Source organism: Erythrolamprus reginae, chromosome 3 (genome assembly GCF_031021105.1).
Source record: "Erythrolamprus reginae isolate rEryReg1 chromosome 3, rEryReg1.hap1, whole genome shotgun sequence".
NCBI lineage: Eukaryota > Metazoa > Chordata > Lepidosauria > Squamata > Dipsadidae > Erythrolamprus > Erythrolamprus reginae.
This window is the reverse complement of record NC_091952.1, coordinates 134,234,799-134,256,298: the sequence shown is the minus strand read 5'-3', so window position 1 is coordinate 134,256,298 and position 21,500 is coordinate 134,234,799. Positions and strand designations below refer to the sequence as shown.

General features: G+C 40.2%; 1 protein-coding gene across 1 annotated transcript in view; it reads right to left on the bottom strand.

Moving 5' to 3' along the window:
- Positions 1-6,944: 6,944 nt before the first annotated feature.
- The window catches only part of RC3H1 (ring finger and CCCH-type domains 1), a 91,463-nt gene continuing 76,907 nt past the window's right edge, over positions 6,945-21,500 (bottom strand). The window contains exons 18-20 of the mRNA XM_070746754.1: positions 19,217-19,381; positions 18,584-18,690; positions 6,945-14,541 (exon numbers count right to left, since the gene is read on the bottom strand). Coding sequence (XP_070602855.1) covers positions 14,391-14,541; positions 18,584-18,690; positions 19,217-19,381 — 423 coding nt within the window. The 3' untranslated portion in view covers positions 6,945-14,390. The remainder of the gene's footprint in view (positions 14,542-18,583; positions 18,691-19,216; positions 19,382-21,500) is intronic.

The window sequence follows — 21,500 nt, the reverse complement described above, 5'->3', positions numbered from 1 at the left end:
CCCTTCTATCCCAGCTGCTAGGAGTCTTCATCTCCTGCATCAGCATCGTCCCATGGGCGCGGCTGCATGCCCGCCCGCTTCAATGGCTCCTCCTCCCCTTCCAAAGAGCACGCATGAGCCACTCCAAACACCAGGTACGTCTCACGTTACCCGTCCGTCACTCTCTGCCCTGGTGGACGTCCCAAGCGCTGACCAGAGGCTCTCCCTTCCTACACCATCGGGAGGTGATGATCACTACAGATGCGAGCCTCTCCGGCTGGGGAGCACATTGCGGCTCCAGAGTGGCCCAGGGTCTCTGGACAGCAGACGACCTGAGGGACCCCAATATCAACTTGCTAGAACTAAGGGCAGTCTTCAAGGCACTCCACTCCTTCAAAGACCGGGTAGAGGGACAGCATGTCCTCGTCATGACGGACAACGTAGCAACAAGGGCCCATATAAATCATCAGGGAGGTACGAGGTCGGGCCGTTTGATGGAGGAGGCTCACTCCCTGATGTCTTGGGCGGAAACACACCTGGTCTCGATCCAAGCAGAACACATCTCAGGATCAGACAACACCCAGGCGGATTGGTTGAGCCGCACAACCATCGACCCGGGAGAATGGTCATTGAACCCGGAGGTTTTCCAGGACATTATACACCATTATGGGGAACCGGTAGTGGACCTGTTCGCGACCCACCTCAACAATCAAGTGGGCCGATTCTACTCCCGGTTCCCGTGCCCGGGAGCCGACCGTATCAATGCGCTCCTCTCCCCATGGCCAAGGGGTCTACTCTACGCCTTCCCTCCGACTTGCCTTCTACCCAGGGTAGTCTCCAAGATACTCTCGGAGCAGGCGGAGGTGATTCTCGTCGCCCCCTTTTGGCCCAGACGACCATGGTTCGCGGACTTGATGGACCTCTCAACCTCCCCGCCATGGAGGATCCCATACCACAGACTCTCCCTCACCCAGGGGTCGTTGGTGCACCCAGAGCCTCAGTGGTGGAGGCTTGCCGTGTGGAGATTGAGGGGGACCGCTTGAGGGCGGAATCTCTGTCGGAAAAGGTCATCCATACCATCCAATCAGCTCGACGCCCGTCAACGACTCGCATTTACCAAGCGACATGGGCAGCGTTTTGTAGATTCTGCAGAGCTCGAGAGATCCCCCCTCGCTCAGCCTCCATCTTACATCTATTAGACTTCCTACAGAAGGGGCTGGACGAAGGGCTGACCCCAAACACCCTTCGCAGGCAGGTGGCAGCTATCGCCACGGTCTTAAGACCAGACCCCCTTCGACCGATTTCCCATCATCCATGGGTTAAAGACTTTCTCCGAGGAGCCTCGAATCTTTCTCCTCCAGTTATCCATCACTTCCCATCCTGGGATTTGACTTTGGTCTTACAGGCCCTTACAGGACCTCCTTTTGAACCACTGAGAGAAATCACGCTTCACCTTCTATCAATCAAAGTAGCGTTCTTAGTGGCCATCACATCTGCTCGCAGGGTGTCGGAACTCGCGGCATTATCAGTCCGGCCGGACCTTTGCGTGTTCCACCCAGATCGGGTTACTCTTCGGTTAGATCCCAGCTTTCTGCCGAAGGTCAACACAAGATTTCATAGATCCCAGGACATAATATTACCGGACTTCTGTACCCACGGCTCACACCCGTCAGTCTTACGCTGGCACAAAGTGGACGTCCGTAGAGCTCTAAAGATTTACATTCGACGGACCAGCTCTTTCAGGAAATCAGAAGCATTATTCGTTTCCTTCTTCCCAGGATCCATGGGCAACAAGGTGTCCTCTAAAACTATCAGCCGATGGATCCGGTCCTGCATTATGGAGGCATACAGGACACGTGGGACAACTTTGCTAAGGACAATCACGGCTCACTCTACCAGAAGTGCAGCCACCACTGCCGCCTGGAACACACAGGCGTCAATCGATGACATCTGTCGGGCCGCAACCTGGGCGGCCTCCACGACTTTCATCAGACACTACCGTATAGACTCATTCGCTTCATCGGAAGCGGCATTCGGTCGCAGAGTGCTGCAATGGGTTTGTGTTCAGACACCCCTGGTCCAGCCTATCCCGCCCTAGTTGGTTTGCTTGGGTATATCCCACATTGGACTCTCCGAACAGTGCAGGGGAGAAGGACCGTTGAACTTACCTGAACGGTCTTCTCGCTGCACTGTGAGGAGAGTCCAAACCCTCCCGGCTTCTTGGCCCAGGGGTTCAGTTCGTTACCAGTTTAACTTCTTAGTTAATAAAATTGGTTTGTTTACACTATTCCTTCGTTTTTCTTGACTGAACCTGAGGAGGTAGAGGGGGGCGGGACATAATAATTATGTTAATTTTTAACTCAGTCCCTGCCAATGAGGCTGAAGAACAACCCACATTGGACTCTCCTCACAGTGCAGCGAGAAGACCGTTCAGGTAAGTTCAACGGTCCTTTATATTGTGGCGTAACTATCAGCAAAAGGTAGCCAACCACCCTAACCTTGTTGATAATTAACATAGCATATGAGCTATTGCTCCGGGACTGAGTTACCTCTCTCACAGGCCCCATTAGTTTGCGGGTGATGGGCAGAGCCTAATATCAGCAACTCCTTCCAAAATTGGGACGTGAAAGGGACACCCATGTCCATTGTTATTATCTGCTCAGGTACTCCACGTAACCTGTAGACATGCTGAATAAACAGTTTAGCCAGAAACTTTGCTGATGGAATTTTGAAGCAAGGCACAAAATGGACCGGTCTGGAAAAAAAAGTCAGTGATCACCCAAATGACAGTATTCTCCCCATTCTCAGGCAGTTCAACAATGAAATCCATGGATATTTCTTTCCATGGGACCCCTGGTCTAGCAACATTTTGAAGTAACCAGTGTTGTTTCCCAGGGGGCCTCTTTGCGGCAGCTAGCAACATAGGCCTCAATGTCCTTTTTCAATGAGGACCAAAAAAATTGTCTCTTTACTAAATGTAATGTTTTGATAAACCCCAAATGACCTGCGGCCTTTGACTCATGGGCCTTTTGCAGCACCAGCACCCTAGTAAATGCTGGGACATAAGAACTTAGCTCTCAACCAGGCGAGGCCATTGCCAATGGTGTACTCATTTGAGTGAGATAGAAACCATTCGTCAAGTTTTCAATGCTAATGTGAATTGAGTGTTATATGTTAGCTGAAAGATCTAAGCCCCTCCTCTTTGAGATCTGGTGACAACTGGAACTGCCAGTTGTTTAGAAGAGATCACAGGTCGGATTATTTCTTGCCATGTGCTGTTATACTGGGGCAACCTAGATAAGGCATCAGCCATTAAGTCTCCCGCTTCCAGGTATGTAGCCCAGGGAGAAATTAAATCGGTTAAAATGTTGTGCCAATCAGGCCTTTTGAGATGATATCTTCCTAGGGTCTTCAAGGCCTCCAAGTTTTTATGATCTGTCCACACTTCAAAGGGATGTTTGGCCCCTTCGAGGAAATGCCTCCAGGTCAGTAGGGTCCAATGGAAAGCAAAAGCTTCTTTCTCCCAAATGCCCACCTCTTTTTGGTTTCAGTTGTTTAATTTATGGGAGGTGTAAGCTCAAGGTTATAGGGCCCCATCAGCATTTGTTTGCAGTAGTACTGCTCCGACAGCCACGTTTCTGGCATTGGCTTGAACCACAAAAGGAGCATCCATGTCGGGGTGCTTGAGGACTGGCTTGACTGCAAATAGTTGCTTGAGATTCTCAAAAGCTGCTTTTCCATGGTCCAATCCAGGGCCAACTAGGCTTAGGCTTGGCCTCCCCTCTCATTTTAAGGTGGTTTGTAATTGGCAGCACAATCTGGGCATGATGAGCTGCTGATAAAAGTTGGCAAAACTGAGGAAACTCTGTAGTTGCTTACAGGTACATGGTGCTGCCCGCTCCAGGACTGCCCACACCTTCTCAGGATCCATTTCAATATCCTCATGTGATATGCGGTAACGTAAATAATCAATTTAGTTTTGGAGGAACTTACATTTTGACAGTTTGGCTACAGTTCAGCTGTCATGAGTTTTTTTCAAGACTGATCGCACCAGTTTCATGTGTTCATCCATTGTCTCCAAGTAAATGAGAATATCATCAAAATAAACCAACTCCCCCCCCACCCCCAAAGGTGTTGATAGAGCACTTTGTTTATCAGTTGCATGAACACTGCTGGTGCCCTTTATAAACCAAATGGGAGCACCCACAATTGTAAACAGATAGTTGGATGCAGTTTTCCACTCATCACCCTCTTTAATTCGGACTCAGCAGTAGGCCTCCCTTAAGTTCAGTTTAGTAAAAATCTTCCCTCTGGCTAGATGGGCTAGCATGCCCTTTATCAGGGCTAGGGGTACATGTTTTCAATGCAAATGGTGTTTAGGTTCTTTTAATCAACACTTCTCTTGGAAGAGCACAGGAGCAGCCATGTTGCTTAGCAGGCTGAATGGACATATCTCAGGTTTTTGTCAATGAAGTTTTGCAGCTCATCTAGCTGGCGAGGGGTCATGGAGTAAATTTTAGGTTTAGGGAGTTTCACCCTTGGCTGGATCTTTATATTGCAGTTTGTGGGTAGGTGGGGTGGGAGCATGTCTGACATCCTCTCGCTAAAGGTCCCAGTATTCCTTAGGTACTTTCTAATCTCCTGCGATGCACTCGGCTCCTATTGCCACCTACTCTTCGGTGGCCTCACCAATTCACCTCAGGGTTCCATTTTTGGAGCCAGGATAACCCAAGTATGAGGGGTCACTCAATCCCTGGGGCCACAATAAAACTCAGAGTCTCTCAGTGGTCCCCCATCCTCATTTCCACTGGCTCAGCCTCAAAATGGGGGTCCCTCCAGCTACTGATTCATCCAACTGACAGAAGGCAATGGGCACTTTCATGGATACGAGTCACAATCCCATTTTCTCCACCACCACTGGGCTGATTACACACCTAGTACACCTAGAATCCAAAAAGGCCAGCATTTTTCCCTCGGCACCAGATGATGGTGCCCGTAGTTCTACTGGAAGGGTGAGGGTCACCACAGGTTGACATATCAGGGGGTCATCATCCAATTTCAATTATTATAGGTAGTACTTTGCCAGAGTAAATTCTTGGCAAAATCTCTTCTTGCACAGCTCATGGGACCTGGACAAAGCCTTTCCTATATGGTTACCTATATTATGCAATGTTATCCAAAGGCTCAAAAAACATTGTATTCTTGTATGCAAAAAGACTCTATAAACATTTGTTTCTATGAGCTTTTGGTTCCAGCTGACTCTCATGTGGGGCTTTTCTAAGCATCTCTTTCCATTTTTATTTTTAAAATTATTGCTAATACATATTGGTTTGTTTTACCGTTGTACATTGCCCCAAAATCTAATCCTATTCAACTTCTATAGTTATCTATAGTCAATCCAAAGTCAATACCAAAAAGTGAAAGGATTAGAAGAATTCTTTTTTTTTTAATGAGCTTTGTTCATGAGCCTTGAAACTAGCTATAGGAATCAAGAGCCCAAGGCAGTTTCAAAAAGGAACCAGGAGCAAGAAAACATTTTATCATCTATCACAGTAATTGTTTTAAAGTCAAATTTTGCTCTTCTTTCCCCTAAGTTGTCCTAGCCTAGTTACTTTTTCTGTTTTATAACTCATATTAGTGGCTCTCAGCCTGATAGTATTGGTTACAATAAGTGTAAAACAAGCAAAAAGCTACAAAATCAATTATCTTTACCTGTTCTAGTGAAAACCCTGTTTTTTTTAATGAAAGGAGTGTAAGCAGAACTGTTAATGATTACTCATTCAGCAACCATTCAGAGTTTGATGGTGTGGAACAGGTGGTACAGTCTTTCAGGTTCTGACTCAGTACTTCCATGGTCATGAGATTGCAATCTGGTTCTTGGCAACTGGCTTGTCCTTAAAAATGGCTGCAGTAGGGGTGAAATGCTCCCGGCTCGCTTGTGCCTGTCGGTTGTCAGAGAGCCGGTCGCAAAGGGAGCATGAGGCTCCGTCCACCTGCCCGGATGCTGCAGCTTGGGTTATTTTACCCTCTGTGCATGCTCAAAATGCTTTGAGCATGCTCAGAAGGTAAAATAACCCAAATGGCAGAGTCCAGGCAAGTGGGCGCTCCCTTCTCGACCAGCTCTCCGACGACCGACAGGCATGAGAGAACTGGGACAGCCATGAACAACCTGGGCTGCAGTGTCCTGTGGCCACGTGGTTATTATTTGCAACCTTTTCTGGCAGTTTACCATAAGCAAAGTCATCAGGGGGGCTGGCAAAGAAAGCTCCAAACCACTTCTCAAAGTGTGTGTCTGCAATTTTTTCTCTTGAGAAGTTCAGTTAAAAGATCTCAGGGATCCTGAGCTCTGTAGTATGTTTCCACACCAGCACCTCCCTGCCTGCACTCTGTGGCTAGGGGTGAGTTCTACTTACCTTCCCCACCAATGTGCATGGTGACAATTGCATGTTTTGCATACATGTGCTTGCTTTGCTCATGTCCATTCCAGGAACGGATCAGCTGGGCATGCTCAGTACTTCACAAAAAACCCTTCTGCGTTGCGAACTAGCCAAGGAGCAGCCAACAGCTGTGGAGAGGCAATTCAATCTGCCTCCCCTGATCAGCTGGGCTTTGGAAGCAAAAATAAAGGTCAGTTTAACTCAGGGGTGGGCAGGCCAACTGTCACAGAGACCAAGAATGGGTTGGCTCTCGTCTTGGAGTCACAGCTACCGGTTTTGAACAACCGGTTCAAACTGGCAGCAACCCATCTCTGCTCTGTAGGGGATATTTGCCCAACCATGCTCATACCACATCAGTGCACCCTTCCAAACCTGGAACAATCATTTCTCAGTATATTTCACACATATACTGAGAACTTTAAATACCAAGCAGAAGGAAGGCAAAGGCCAGAGAAAAGGAATAAACATTTTATAATACCAATCAACAGATAAATCTAAGCAAATTCACAAAATCACCCACACTGTTACTTAGTATCTTGGAATCTTTATTATCATCAGCATCACCCTAGACTAATTCTTTTTTTTCTTTTCTTTATTTTATTTTTTGTTAAATATACCTCCGCAGGGCACAATCACATACAATCAATACGATTGGTAAATTACATGAGCTCTATCCCAAGCATAAATGCACCAAAATGTCAAAAAAGTTATTAAAAAAAATGAACTCCACCCAAAAAGGTGATAATGACTTAAGAATGTCTCGGGGAGACTGGTACAATCCTAAAAAGATCAAAGGAAACTTGGCTTAACACCCCCCCCCCCAAACCATAAAGAATGCACATAGAGAGAGAGAAATCCCACAACTGGAAATGACTAGGAGATTTTGGAGGAGGGAGAATAATGTATGTCAAGTTGGCTGAATAAAAATAAGGAGCAAAATCCAGATTGCTGATTGCCAATCCTTGAAAACTAATTTAAAAAAAACAAATGAACTAAAGTTGCCTTCAAGGAAAAGGGTTCATGGTTAGCAACAAGGCTGCTTACATAGCAAGCAGAGACTGCAAGGCAATTGTAAACTCATAACAGACAGCAGAGAAACCCTTTAGGGGGTTGTGCAGGATTAGAACTGAGGGCTGCCAAGATAGCTGGCCAAACAGACAATTTTCATTAAGTCTGCCTATCCTGCTCTCCACCTCTATCCCTCCCTTTGAATGGCTAACTTGGAAAGAGTGCCTTATGCAAATCCAGCTGTGGGATTCTGATCCAGTTACACAATCTGGTTTTGGATGCCAAAGACTTGTGAGTATTGTCTGCTACAACAAACTAACATTAACAACAAGAGAGCACAGAGGTAGTCTTCTTGCACATATCCCACACTTTTGGAGGGATTTGTGTGAAAGACATTCCCACTACAATTGTGCCTGAAGTCACTTTTAACATACACAAAAGCAAACAAATTTTGTTTACAGCAAACACCAATATGCCACAGGATTTTGTTTTTTATAATATATATATATATATATGTATACATTTAACATTAGCATACCTAGTACTTTTAATTTTCAGAGAGAAGGATGCACTTTGGTGTGTTCTTTTAGACTCCTCCCTTCAGTATGTCTTCGAACAAGATACTTTTTATATGTGAAAAAAAGCATCAGGCAGCCATATGTAACATGCAGGCAAGTAATATTAGATACCAGAATAGAAGCTCTGCAGCCATTGAATGGTAACTATAGCTATTCAAGACACTATCAACACAATGAGGTTCACTGTTCCAAATTTTAAATTTCATATGGATGTCAAAATGCAATTGTCCCAGCTATAACATTTCATGTTGGGCATTCACTACAGTATTCAACGGAACACAGAAATCTCACTGCAAATTTTATAAAAGGAGAATGGCACTTCTTGGTGTTATACTGAGCCCACCTATATTGCCTTATTAATCTTGTGACAAAGATACCAATCTCTGGGCTGTTTTGATGAAAAAAGACATGTTTAATATCTGAATATTGCACAACAGATCTTAAAAAAAATGGAGCCACTTCTTTGTGTGCAAAGTGAACTTCAAACGGCACTTAATTATGACTGTTATAATGTTGAGGTGATACCTGTTCTGTAGCAAAAAAAAAAAAAGTTAAATCATGCTTCCACAGAAAGATGTTTAGTAGTTCCTATTCATGTCCCATAATTGCCTCATGACTAATTATGACACAGGAATAGGTCTATAGGCTAAGGAAAACTGCAACTTCTAACTGATGTTTTTTGTTGTGTGTATTATGATGAAACAATTATGTGCCGATACTTGTGATATGTACCACAAGTACAAGGGGGCCTGAACAAGGGAACTCCAGTACTGTCATCTGAATGACTATATTTAATGTGAAACCATGATTTAGTGCTATGAGAATGAACTTCAACTGTGTTTTTATTAAATGCATTTCATTTCTCTTCTGCACATGAAATAAGATTACTTCTGCATTTGATTCACCATATTGTTTGATTAGGTGGTTAAGTAGTTAAACTGTGCTTCATCTTATCACTGTTTGAAACAAACAAACAAACTATATGGATTATTTTGAAATCAATACAAAATATTATCAAGGATTAGATAACATGGTAATTTGTACTAAATCTAACAAAATTATTGTAAACTCTTAGCTATTCTAGGGGAAACATATAGGCTCAGTGCTCACAGCGGCTCATTCTAGTTACATCAAATTACACCTTAGGGTGGGTTGGGTTTTTTTTGGGGGGGGGAGTGTTTGTCAAATATTGATGACATCTTCAAGTGCTTCCTTGTTTGTATCATGTGTCCTTTCTGGCCAAATCAGTTCAGAGACTGGATATGTAGTATGAATTCATGTTACTGACAACAGTATTTTGAGAATTTTAAAAGAAAACTCTATTAAAATTCTCACTCATATTAGTAAATGACATTACAATGTGTGATAGCAAAACACACTAAGTAAATAGCTTATCTGGATAGGATTGTCATAATCTGGAAAAGTTTTTGCCCATCCTTATTAGTATTTTGTGATGGATAAGAACTAGGCACCTGCATGACTTCCAATTCATTTCTTCAACAGCTCGTCTCCCCCACTCCACACCAATTGCTGTACAGTAAAGCAGATGTTCATAATAACAGCAAGATTTGAAAGCATATGAGAGATCTGAGACTGGAACCAAAATGTCAAACGACATCTGGAAAATATAGTTCAAGACTTGCAGTTCATAATTAATGTAACATTGGAAGCAGGAGGTTCTCTCTGGGACTATTTGCTTTAAGTCCATGCTTACCATTAGCAATTCATTGCCACAGAATTAGAAAATAAGAATGCTTTTTGACTACATTATATGTTGCTGATATTCATGGATGTGTTTTGTGATTCCTATCGAGAGAAATTTCTGTATAGGTTTGGAAAAGCAGACAATAGGTTACTATTTGTTGTGTTTCCAAGCAACAGTGCAACATATTTTTCACAGCCAAATATAAAGAAACAACTTATTTGACTATGCAAACACATTAGATTGATGATGCTATTCAGAATTTCTCCCCAGTATCTTTCAAGTTTCCTCATACTTACTTCTAGTACAGTTCAATAGAAAATTTCAAGCAGGAACAGTGAAAATAAACAATGTTTCTTCTAAAAACACTTTTAGATTACATTATAACACACATATAAGTGTGTTGGGACAACATTCACATATCTTTTTAAAAGGTAAAGTAATTAAGGTAAATGGCTGCAAACGTAATGATGCTTAACATAGCACTTCTGAAATGAGCTAATAAGTCATCATAGAATGCAGTTTGTAAGACTTGACAGTCAAGAATTTGTAAATCTATTTACCGCTGTTAATGTTTGAAAACATAAGATTTTAAATCCAAACTGGCTATTGTAGTAAAATAATTAGAAAAAAATAGAAAGAAAAAACAACAACAAACAAACCAAGAGTAAAGCACAAGTCTTTGGCTCTCCTTAAGTGAATAGGGTTTTTCCATATTTATACAGACCCCCATTTGCCTACAAGTAGGGGCAATACCACATTTATGCATCACTGAGTAATAATACCATAAGGAAATGCAACTTCATAGAAGTTATTGGGTACTCAAATTCATCTGAATGCTCTATTTTGAGGCAACGTGCTGTTATCTGGTGGATGAAAAAGGGAGGGTGATGCGAACATAAAAAGGAGAGATGTAGAGACAAGAAACAGAAATTTAAAAAGCAATGTTCAAATGGATCTTGCAGGTCCTAATTAGCCAAACATATTTAATCTGGAAGTCTGAGTTGCATGTACTGGTACTGAATCAAGTATTACTGAATTAATATTCTGAAACCTGGGCTTTTGCTTTCTTTTTTTAAAAAATGACCTAAATCCTTCATAAAACGTGCTTGAGGTTAAATATTTTAGTATCTCTCAAATACTTTTTAAAATTTAAGTACACAATACAAGTTTTGCCTATAGCATCCTAGTACAAAGAACAACCTATTTCATACAACTCAGTTTATTCCAGCCAAGTTTAAAATAAAATATGTTTTAAAAAATTACATACTGCTCTTTATTACATATAGCAGAGCTGGATGAGAGTGATATTGATGTTCTATAGAAAAAAGATATTGATCATAACTATGAAAGTTATTCAACAATTCTCAGAAAAATGTATTATAGCTCCACAAGCAGTCTAAATGAAAAGTGAAGGATATTTAAAAATTCAGCTATGATCATAACACAGCCATCAAATTGGCTTGTTTCCTCTTTTCTAATGGACAGAAGGCAAATATTTTTCAGGCCTGCAACAAATAAAACCCCCAAATGTGAAGCTAATGCCAAGGTTCATGAAGATGGCTATATAAGACCAAAGTGTCATTGTTTCCACATCAACCTGAATTCTGCTCCCAAATATAAATTTTATGGAGTTTTAATACATGGACTTGAAAAAGCTTGTTTTTAAAAAAGACACCTGAGAATACAGTATTATAGATTGTTCTGTATGAAAGTTAGACAGTTCTTTACATGCTTATCAATTTAATTTGTCCTCTAGAACCTAAAGAAGAAAACAGGAAACTAAGCCAAGATCAAAGTGCTCTGCAAAGGTTAAACAGAAACTATTTGCTTATTCATAAAGGGCATTAACCTAGATAGGGCACAAAGTACAACTACAGGAAAATAATGGGAGGTCTTGTTAGCTCAGATTCAAAGCATTTAATTTTATAGTAGAGATTTCTCAATGTTAACAACAGCATCTTCCACACACTTTTTTGCCTACTACTTTATGAACATATGTACATGTACATATGTAAAATAATCGTATGTACAACATGAAGAATATGCATGTGTACAAAATATGGGCCTATGCATATACAATATCTAGAGGCACAGACATGCTATAAATGGTCTAAAGAATGGATTAATGTAAAAGGGGATAGTTTTGTCATTACAATCCCAACTTTTCCATACTTATGTGTGATATATATAGTTAAATGTATGAAAAATGTTCAGTCTTCCCTTTCTTTAGCCAGAAAACTTTCTGTAGGAAATAAGTCTGCTTGGCATATCTAGATGGAAGCCAATTTTTCTGTTATTCCAAGTTGGATTTTCTTTGGAAGATAACACTTTCAAGAATGGCCTTATATTGGGAATAGTGAACCTGATTCACTAAAAAGACTTCTTATATTGGAAACATGGCAAGAAAAATAATTTATATAAGCAAACTTTTAATTATGCCATGACATTAGTTTACTTCAGAAAGAAAGACAGGAAAGATATAACCGAGTACATAAAGAACATTAAATGAGAATCTAAAAAAGCAAAGTTTTTCTTCTACTTTCTTTTAAGAACAGTGAAAGACTGGGTATGAAAAGAAGATAAAGTTCTGTATGATATCAATATTGATTTTTGATACAGAATTAAATAAATCAAAGAAAAGATAATTTAAATGTCTTTTAAAAGAGAGAGGGTGTGTACGCATGTGTGTTTATACATATATAAACACATATACACACACATACATACATACACAAAGACACACCACACAGAGTGCTTTCAAGTCCTGGATGCTATAAAATAGTGGGAATCGTGAGGAAATATCCTTAATAACATAGGTACAGACACAAAAATGAATATGTGCACGCATGTGCTTATGTGCAAGCATTCACACATGTACATATTTTAGTTTTTTCTTTAAATGAATGCTCAAATCCCAAGGCAATGTGGGCATTAATTTTTTGGCCAGCCAGGTTGTGAAATATGTAAATATGCAACACCTTGACTAGGTAACTACCGGTATATTAAATAATCAGTACTTGGCAAATGTCTCTATTTTGACTCTTCCTACTGGTAGGCAACAGGGGGCCTGTATGCTCACAACTTATTTTATTCAATAATAAAATGGATATAAAAGGATGTTTTAAGGAAAGAAAAGTAATCTAGAACAAGATTAATAAACATTTGCTTTTACCCAACCAAAGCAATTTATTATTACATAGCCAGTGCATTTTGAAATTTAAAGTGTAAGATAGAGAGAAAGGTTGCAAAAATTTTCTTTCAGATTTTCCACATATGCATCTTATTTAATGCCAGTAAAATGGAGAGAGGAGGACAAAAGTCAAATGTGCACATGTGTATATGACCACATCTGCACATTTTAAAAAATGCAATAAATGAACATACACGTGCAGAGCTAAGAAGTCTTTGCATTTCATACACACTTAGAAAGTTGATGCTTCTGTAATGAACTTGCTGAAATTAACATGATTTATTTTTTTCAGAACTATTTTTTTGTTAAACTCAAAAATCTTGAGTTTCAAAGATTCAGTTTTATTATCAAAGATAATGCTGATCAATCATTGTATTATTAGCTTTGGATGCAAAATAAACAGGAAGAAGAATATTGTTACAACCAATTTTTTGTTTCCCATCATGTATAAAATATAATTTATCACCTTGCATCTCAGCAGATTCCAAAATTTTCTTGCATCAGAGAATCATATAATGTACCTGCCTCTTCCAAGGATATATGATGATACAGAAATTTTAGTTTAGACATGTGAAAAAAGATATTACACTAATCTTTGCATTTTAACCCCATCTGAAGTCATTTTATACTAGTTTCTAGATTCTGTTTTAATCCAGTTCTTTTTTTTTTGGGGGGGGGGAGGGGGGTGTTTAAGCTTACTTATGCAAATGAAACACTTTTGCTCTATGTCATAAATGCCGTAATCAATGCTTCTTAGCCAGTTTATAAAGAATGCAGATCAGCACATTTCCATTCACTTTTAAAATGGAATAACTATTACTACTCCTTGAAGCTTTCGGTGTCCAATAAAAAAGTTTGCTTTCTAATGCAATGGTAAATCCTTCACAATCTTAATTTAACTAAAAGTTCCAACAGTATCTGTAAGGGAGATACAGATTTAGGACAATTTAGAGTTTTCTCCTCCATCTCAACTCATTTTATTTTTAAAAACCACAAAAAGAAATGGTGAATGAGCTCGTTCTGGAGGGCAAATGAACAACATCTAGAAAAGTTAATGACACACTGGTTATGTAATAATACCAAAAACAGAAAGCCTATCCCATTAGATCATACAATTAATGAAACAAAGTATGTGTGTCTCTGTGTGTAAAATGTGTGTGTGTTTGTGTTGTGTACATATATATATATATATATATATAATATTTGTTTCTTTTAAAGCCCTGGCATTCAAGGCATCCAAAGTTATTAAAATAAAGTTCATTCACAGAACAAAAACAAATTTAATTTGAGTTGTTTGCAGATACTGCTAATTTTCATTTTTTTAATTAAAAAATGTGTTAATGTGAACTATGTGCAGGGTTTGTTCCTAGTAGTGGTGTTGTGCACATTGTCTCAGACTTGCTATTGTTGAAGACTTTTGCTCAGCGTCTTTCATCAATCCAAGGATGGGAAAAGGTGACCCCCGACAGAAGTGGAGGGATAGTCTTGTTCCTTCAAGGAGCAGAGGTGGGCGTTGCTCCAGTTCTCTGAGTATCCTGGTCACCTGCTACTGCGTCAGTGTCTTCTGACAAGTTCAGAGCTGTAGTTTTGTTTGACAGAAGGCTTATTATTTCTTGGGTTGGGGCAGATCCATTTGGAAGATCGCTGTTGAGTAATAAGTGTCAAAAAGAAAAAGGAACAATAAAGGGATGGAAGAAAAGAAAAAATATTAACATTGAGAAATGACATTGAGTATAATTAAGCTATTTCAGATGGCCCTCTGAATTAGTATGTAGCACAATCAGCATGACACTAAACCCTAAGCAAAAAGTACTCTCCAATGTTAGTAATACTTTTAAAAAACCCATATTATTTCTTACTTTGTTAGGAATACAGTGGAACCCCGACATAAGAGCTGCTCTACTTAAGAGCAACTCGAGATAAGAGCTGGGAGGGGAGAGATATTTTTGTTCTACTTACAAGCCCAAATTCGAGATACAAGCGCCAAGGAGCTGTCTCCTGAAGCCAAACGCTAACGCTAAACGCTAAGCGGCACGCGTGTTTTAAAAGGTTGCAGCCGGCCTGGGGGGCTCGGGGGGGTGCTTGCAGCTTTCTTTCTTGCTCTTTTTCTTTCTCTCTTTTACCTTCCCTTCCTCTATTTCTTCTTTTCTTTCTCCTTCCCACCTTCTTCCCTCCCTCCCTCCCTTCACTCATTCCTCTCTTACTCTCCCCTTTCATAAGTTTCCTTGCTTCCTTCCTCTGTTCCTGTCCCTTCCCCTTCTTTCTTTCTTTCTTTCTTGCTCTTTTTCTTGCTCTCTTTTACCTTCCCTTCCTCTATTTCTTCTTTTCTTTCTCCTTCCCACCTTCTTCCCTCCCTCCCTCCCTTCACTCATTCCTCTCTTACTCTCCCCTTTCATAAGTTTCCTTGCTTCCTTCCTCTGTTCCTGTCCCTTCCCTCTTTCCTTCCTTCCTTCCCACCCTCCGTCCATTCATTCACCCATTCCTCTCTTGATCGCTTAAAGCCGGTCCCTGGTGCAAAAAGGGTTGGGGACCTCTGTCCTACAGGATTGGGTGGCAGAGAAGTTGAACATATGTAAATTTAAAAGTTTAAGAAAGTTTACAAGTTAAGTGAAAGAAACTTCATTATTCATTTATATGTACATTTCTTCATTAAAAACATGTCTTTCTGCATAATTTAGACTAACTTTGTGAGTTTTTTGAGGGCTGGAACCAATTAAAATTATTTACATTAATTCCTATGGGGAAAAGTCGTTCGAGATAAGAGCTGCTCGACTTAAGAGCCCAGGTCCGGAACGAATTAAACTCGTATCTCGAGGTACCACTGTACGCTAATGTTCATAATACCTTTATCCATTCAGTCTATTATCTCCTTTTCATATTATTCAAAACTGCTAATTTCCAATTTCTATTTTTTCCTCCAAGCCTGGCTGTTTGGATCATGAAACAATATTTTCTGCCTGGAGAATAATAAACCTTCAAAACTGAGATGATCTATAGGTAGTAGATATATTTTCAAAGGGTTCTGCTTGCAGTTTGTGGGTTTCCTTATTTAAATTCATATTCTTCATTTACCACAGTAAGTTGCGTCTATAGTACTTAAGGCATTCCCATCACCATTTGGGACATTCCACAAGTACAAGGAGGATAGTTGTTAGAACTCTGTCTTTAGCACATTATCCTAGTAAGCAGGAACAGAAGCATGAACAGAAGCTGGAATCAGCTCCCCCCGGAGATCCGTACTGCCCCCCCCCTCACTTTTTGTAAGAGTCTTAAGACTCATTTATGTTGTCAGGCTTCGGCTGATCAAATCTTAGCCTCTGGCCAACGAGTGATTGCTTGAATGCTGTATGTGACTGGAATTGATTTTTAATACAATTACGGATTTTAGTTATTATTATTATTATTATTATTATTATTATTATTATTATTAATTAGATTTGTATGCCGCCCCTCTCCGAAGACTCGGGGCGGCTCACAACAGTAATACAAAAACAATATAACAGTGAGAAAAATCTAATATTAAAATAAAACGTATCTAAAACCCCAACAATTTAAAAACCATACAACACATACATACCAAACATAAAATATAAAAGCCTGGGGGAGAATGTCTCAGTTCCCCCATGCCTGGCGATAAAGGTGGGTCTTGAGTAATTTGCGAAAACAAGGAGGGTGGGGGCCGTTCTAATCTCTGGGAGGAGTTGATTCCAGAGGGCCGGGGCCGCCACAGAGAAGGCTCTTCCCCTGGGGACCGCCAAACGACATTGTTTGGTCGACGGGACCCAGAGAAGGCCAACTCTGTGGGACCTTATCGGTCACTGGGATTCGTGCGGTAGAAGGCAGTTCCGGATGTATTCTGGTCCAATGCCATGTAGGGCTTTAAAGGTCATTACCAACACTTTGAATTGTGACTGGAAACCGATCGGCAGCCAGTGCAGGCCACGGAGTGTTGCAGAAACGTGGGCGAATCTAGGGAGCCCCACGATGGCTCTCGCGGCCGCATTTGCACGATCTGAAGTTTCCGAACACTTTTCAAGGGTAGCCCCATGTAGAGAGTGTTGCAGTAATTGAACCTCGAGGTGATGAGGGCATGAGTGACTGTGAGCAATGACTCCCGGTCCAGGTAGGGCCGCAACTGGTGCACCAGGCAAACGCCCTCCTCGCCACAGCCGAAAGATGGTGTTCCAATGTTAGCTGTGGATCGAGGAGGACGCCCAAGTTGCGAACCATCTCTGAGGGGTCAATAATTCTCCCCCCAGGGTAATGGATGGACAGATGGAATTGTCCTTGGGAGGCAAAACCCACAGCCACTCCGTCTTGTCTGGGTTGAGTTTGAGCTTGTTGACACCCATCCAGACCCCAACAGCCTCCAGGCACCTGCACATCACTTCCACTGCTTCGTTGACTGGACATGGGGTGGAGATGTATAACTGGGTATCATTGGCATATTGATGATACCTCACCATGATCTCACCATGTAGTTTTAATTTAATCGGATTAATTTTATTGTAATTTACTGTTTTTCATATGATATGAGCTGCCCCGAGTCTTCAGAGAGGGGTGGCACAGAAATCCAATGAATGAATGAATGAATGAATGAATGAATAAATATATATATATATATATATAAATAGGCAAAAGTAATATAGTATTTATATCTCTGAATGATGGGGTATAGATGTGCAATTAGCGCACTTAAAACAACCTATTAAATACAACAAGATCAGACTGCTCTTTTCAAGAATATTTTTTGAGCAGTCAAACTGCCCCATTTAAAGCTGCTAGATATTTATATCAAATAACCATTCCAAAAATCTGAACACCATTAACCTTAGCATGCTGCAATGTGCTTCCCATAGCAGTTTTGAAGGGCTGATACAAAGAAATACTATATGTGCTGAGACTTTGCCACTGTGGACATGGGGCCATTGAAACTAACTCATGTCCTGCTCTTCTACATCTTTTATAAGGATTCCGGCTCAATATATAATACTTTACCTAGTAAAATATCCAGGAAATACTGATATTTTTTACAGGAAAATACTGTTATCAGATCAGTATGAAGCAGTTCTCTGAATGTGGCCAAATTCTTCTGTGTTATATGTAAAATTGGACAAACTAATTGCTCATTGTTAATCCACAACCAATCGCAATATATTATTCTGTTTGTCATTTATTTTTATGTTTTACTATTATTGTTTTCATGCTTTTATTTGCTGGACTGTGACTGAAATAAAGACTGTCTGATATATCTTTGACACATTGTTACCTCAAGAAATTATTTTTTTAAATTGCCTTCCCACGATTGCAAAAACCAAGTTTATCAAATTTGGCACAATGAGCATGTTCTGCTGTCTATAAAGTTATTTTGGCTCCATCTAGAAATTCTGTAAAAGTGCACTGTCCATGGTATTAAAGATAGTAATATTCTATGATTGCTGTGCTGGTTGACTCTCAGCACTGATTTGGAGAATATATTTGGAAGGAACCAGCACTATCACTAAAAGAAGCACCTATTGAGAAATGTGACATGTGCTGTATGTCCTGACTACTGCCATTTGGAAAACACTGAAACAATTTTAGACACTGGCAGATGAAGTAAAACAATATCAATGCATAAAATGAAAAATAACTGTGCCCAATGTAATACTTTGAATTAAATTACCAATAAAAATAATTATATTACCTGAATGTTAGAGAAAGTTCTTCAGGTTGTACTTTGCCTTGCTGTCCATTTTCAGACTGCTTACTAGCATTCACTTTGTTTTTTACATCCAATGAAGACTGGCTCTCCTTGGGAAAGGAAAGACAAATCCATGGTTCACAATATACTATAATTTTGCTTTACAAATGGGAAGAAATTGTGAAGCATCAAGCCAAGCTCTACATCCATACTCACACAAAAGCTACAAACAGAGGAACATAATCCTAGACCAAACTGTTTTATTTTATCAGGCTAGAAAGCTTTCCAACACGTGTGCAAGCAGCAAAAACCAAGGAAGTCTATCACCATGGGCTGGAAAAACCACTGTCCCCTTTTCAAATGCCATTTAAAAAGTATTGTGTATAGACTGTAACATAGTGTGCTTCAGATGCTTAAGAGCATGGATTATTTGCTGTAAATTGGAGTGTTTGCCGACTTTCAACTATGGTAGCTCGCAAAATTAAAACTGTTGAAAAACAAAAACCTATAAGCTACCAGCTCTAAATATTCAAAATAAATGACTCTTGTTCAGAAACGGTGAGAGCAGTTAGCGCCACAGTTCTCCAAACAGAAGCAGCAGCAGAATCTTCTCTGCCCACCTTACAAAACACTCACCATGCTTAGTTCCCGGGTTCTCTTCCCGATTTCCCTCTCCACCTGGTGCAGCTCCAAGCTCAGCTGTTCACTTGAGATCATTCCAGGCCACTTAGGAGGTGGGGGCTGTGGTTGGCCTGCCAAAGGGGTTGCTTCCCTCTGCAACAGCAGCCTGTTACTAACCGCCTAAATGCACAAAGCCAAGCACATACACAACTGAGCACACAAAATATACCATGCAGACATGGGAATCAGGCCAAAATGCAGGAATATTGCTTGGCTTCTAATGCCCAACATTCTTCTTTATTAAAAAAAGGCTGATTTATTTATACTTTCTATGCTGCTCTTATAGACATGCCCAAAATTATAACACATAAAACAAATGAAGACAAACTTAAATTAGAAATATAGTGGCTAAAGCATGAACACTTCTACCTTTTGTAAAACCATATTTTTTTATTTTACAGGAATTTCCTGATGCATTTTGGAATTCTTTTGATGTTTATGAATTCATCAATGATATATTACAATAATCCAGCTTTCATGAAAGACAACAATTTTCTCTTCTTTGCAATGTGGAAGTAATATATTCAGTCTTAAGCAGGCCAATGAAAACACTCAATAACTTGGCCAATGCTCACCACAAGCTGACTGTACCCTAGTATGTGCTTCTTGATCTGATTAAGAATTCTACTGGAGTCCAAACTGTGCAAATATTGATATAAAGACCTCTGCAGAATTGATTTATACAGTACTGTAAGGATTTATCTTGTCCAACTAGCCATAGCAGTTTGAGCAGTCGCAGTAGCCATCATTAAGCAAGGACCTATAACTATGTGAACGTAACTAGTGACTTCCTGCCAGCTTCCTCATTGACTACGCTTGTCAGAAACTGGCAAGAAAGGTCACCAATTGTGAACAAATGACTGTGGGATGCTGCAACATCATAATCCCAGCATGCCCTAAACCCTCAGGTCATAATCAGATGATTGCAAAGTCATTATATTTATATTTATTTATATTGTTTCCTGATTGCTTATTAGTACCCTGTGACAATCATTAAATGTCGTACACCTCATGATTCTTGACAAATGTATCTTTTCCTTTATGTACACTGAGAACATATGCACCAAGAAAAATTCCTTGTGTGTCCAATCACACTTAGCCAATAAAGAATTCTATTCTATTCTATTCTGACAAATGGCATTGAACAAGTAGTAGTTATAACTATAACTTGTACTTATAGTATAATGAAGACCACCTGTATAGTATCAGGTATAGTATAGACTGGAAAAGAGCTGATGTATTTCCCATCTTCAAAAAAGGGGAAAAATAGATCCAGGAAACTACAGACCTATTAGCCTGACCTATATACCAGGGAAGATTCTGGAAAAGAAAACAATCAATCAACAAACACCTAGGAGCAAGCAAAGTAATAACCAAAAGCCAACATCGGTTTGTCAAAAACAGATCATGCCAGACTAATCTTATTGCATTCTTTGACAAAGTGACAAAATTAGTGGACCAGAGGAGTGCTATCGATTTACTTGGAGTTTAGTAAGGCATTTGATAAAGTAGACTATAACCTACTATAGCTTGAAAAATGTGGGTTATACAGCAACACCACTAAATGGATTTAAAACTGGCTAACCAACCACAGTCAACACATAGTGCTCAACAGAACTGCATCTACATGGAGGGAAGAATGCAGTGGAGTACCCCAAGGCTGTGTTTTAGCCCCAGTACTCTTCAATGACTTGGATGAAGGGATAGATAGGGAACTCATCAAATTTGCAGATGACACCAAACTGGCAGGAATAGGCAACTCTCCAGAAGATAGGCTCAAGATACAGAAGGATCTTGGCAGGCTTAACATTGGGCGCTATCAAACAAAAAGAAATTCAATGGTGAAAAAAAATAAGGTTCTACACTTAGGCAAGAAAAACAAAATGCACAGGTACAGTATATGTGATGCCTTGCTCAACAGCAGTAACTGTGAAAGGGATCTTGGAGTCCTAGTGGACAATCATTTAAATATGAACCAGCAGCGTGCAGCAGCTGCCAAAAAAAAGGCAACACAGGCTGCATTAAGAGAGATAGAATCAAGATCACGTGAAGTGTTAGTACCACTGTATTTGCTTTGGTAAGGCCACCCTTAGGAATACTGCATTCAATTTTGGTCATCACGATATAAAAAGGATGTTGAGATTTTAGAAAGAGTGAAGAGAACAGCAACAAAGATGATTAGGGGACTAGAGGCTAAAACATATGAACAATTGGAGGAACTGGGCATGTCTAGTATAAT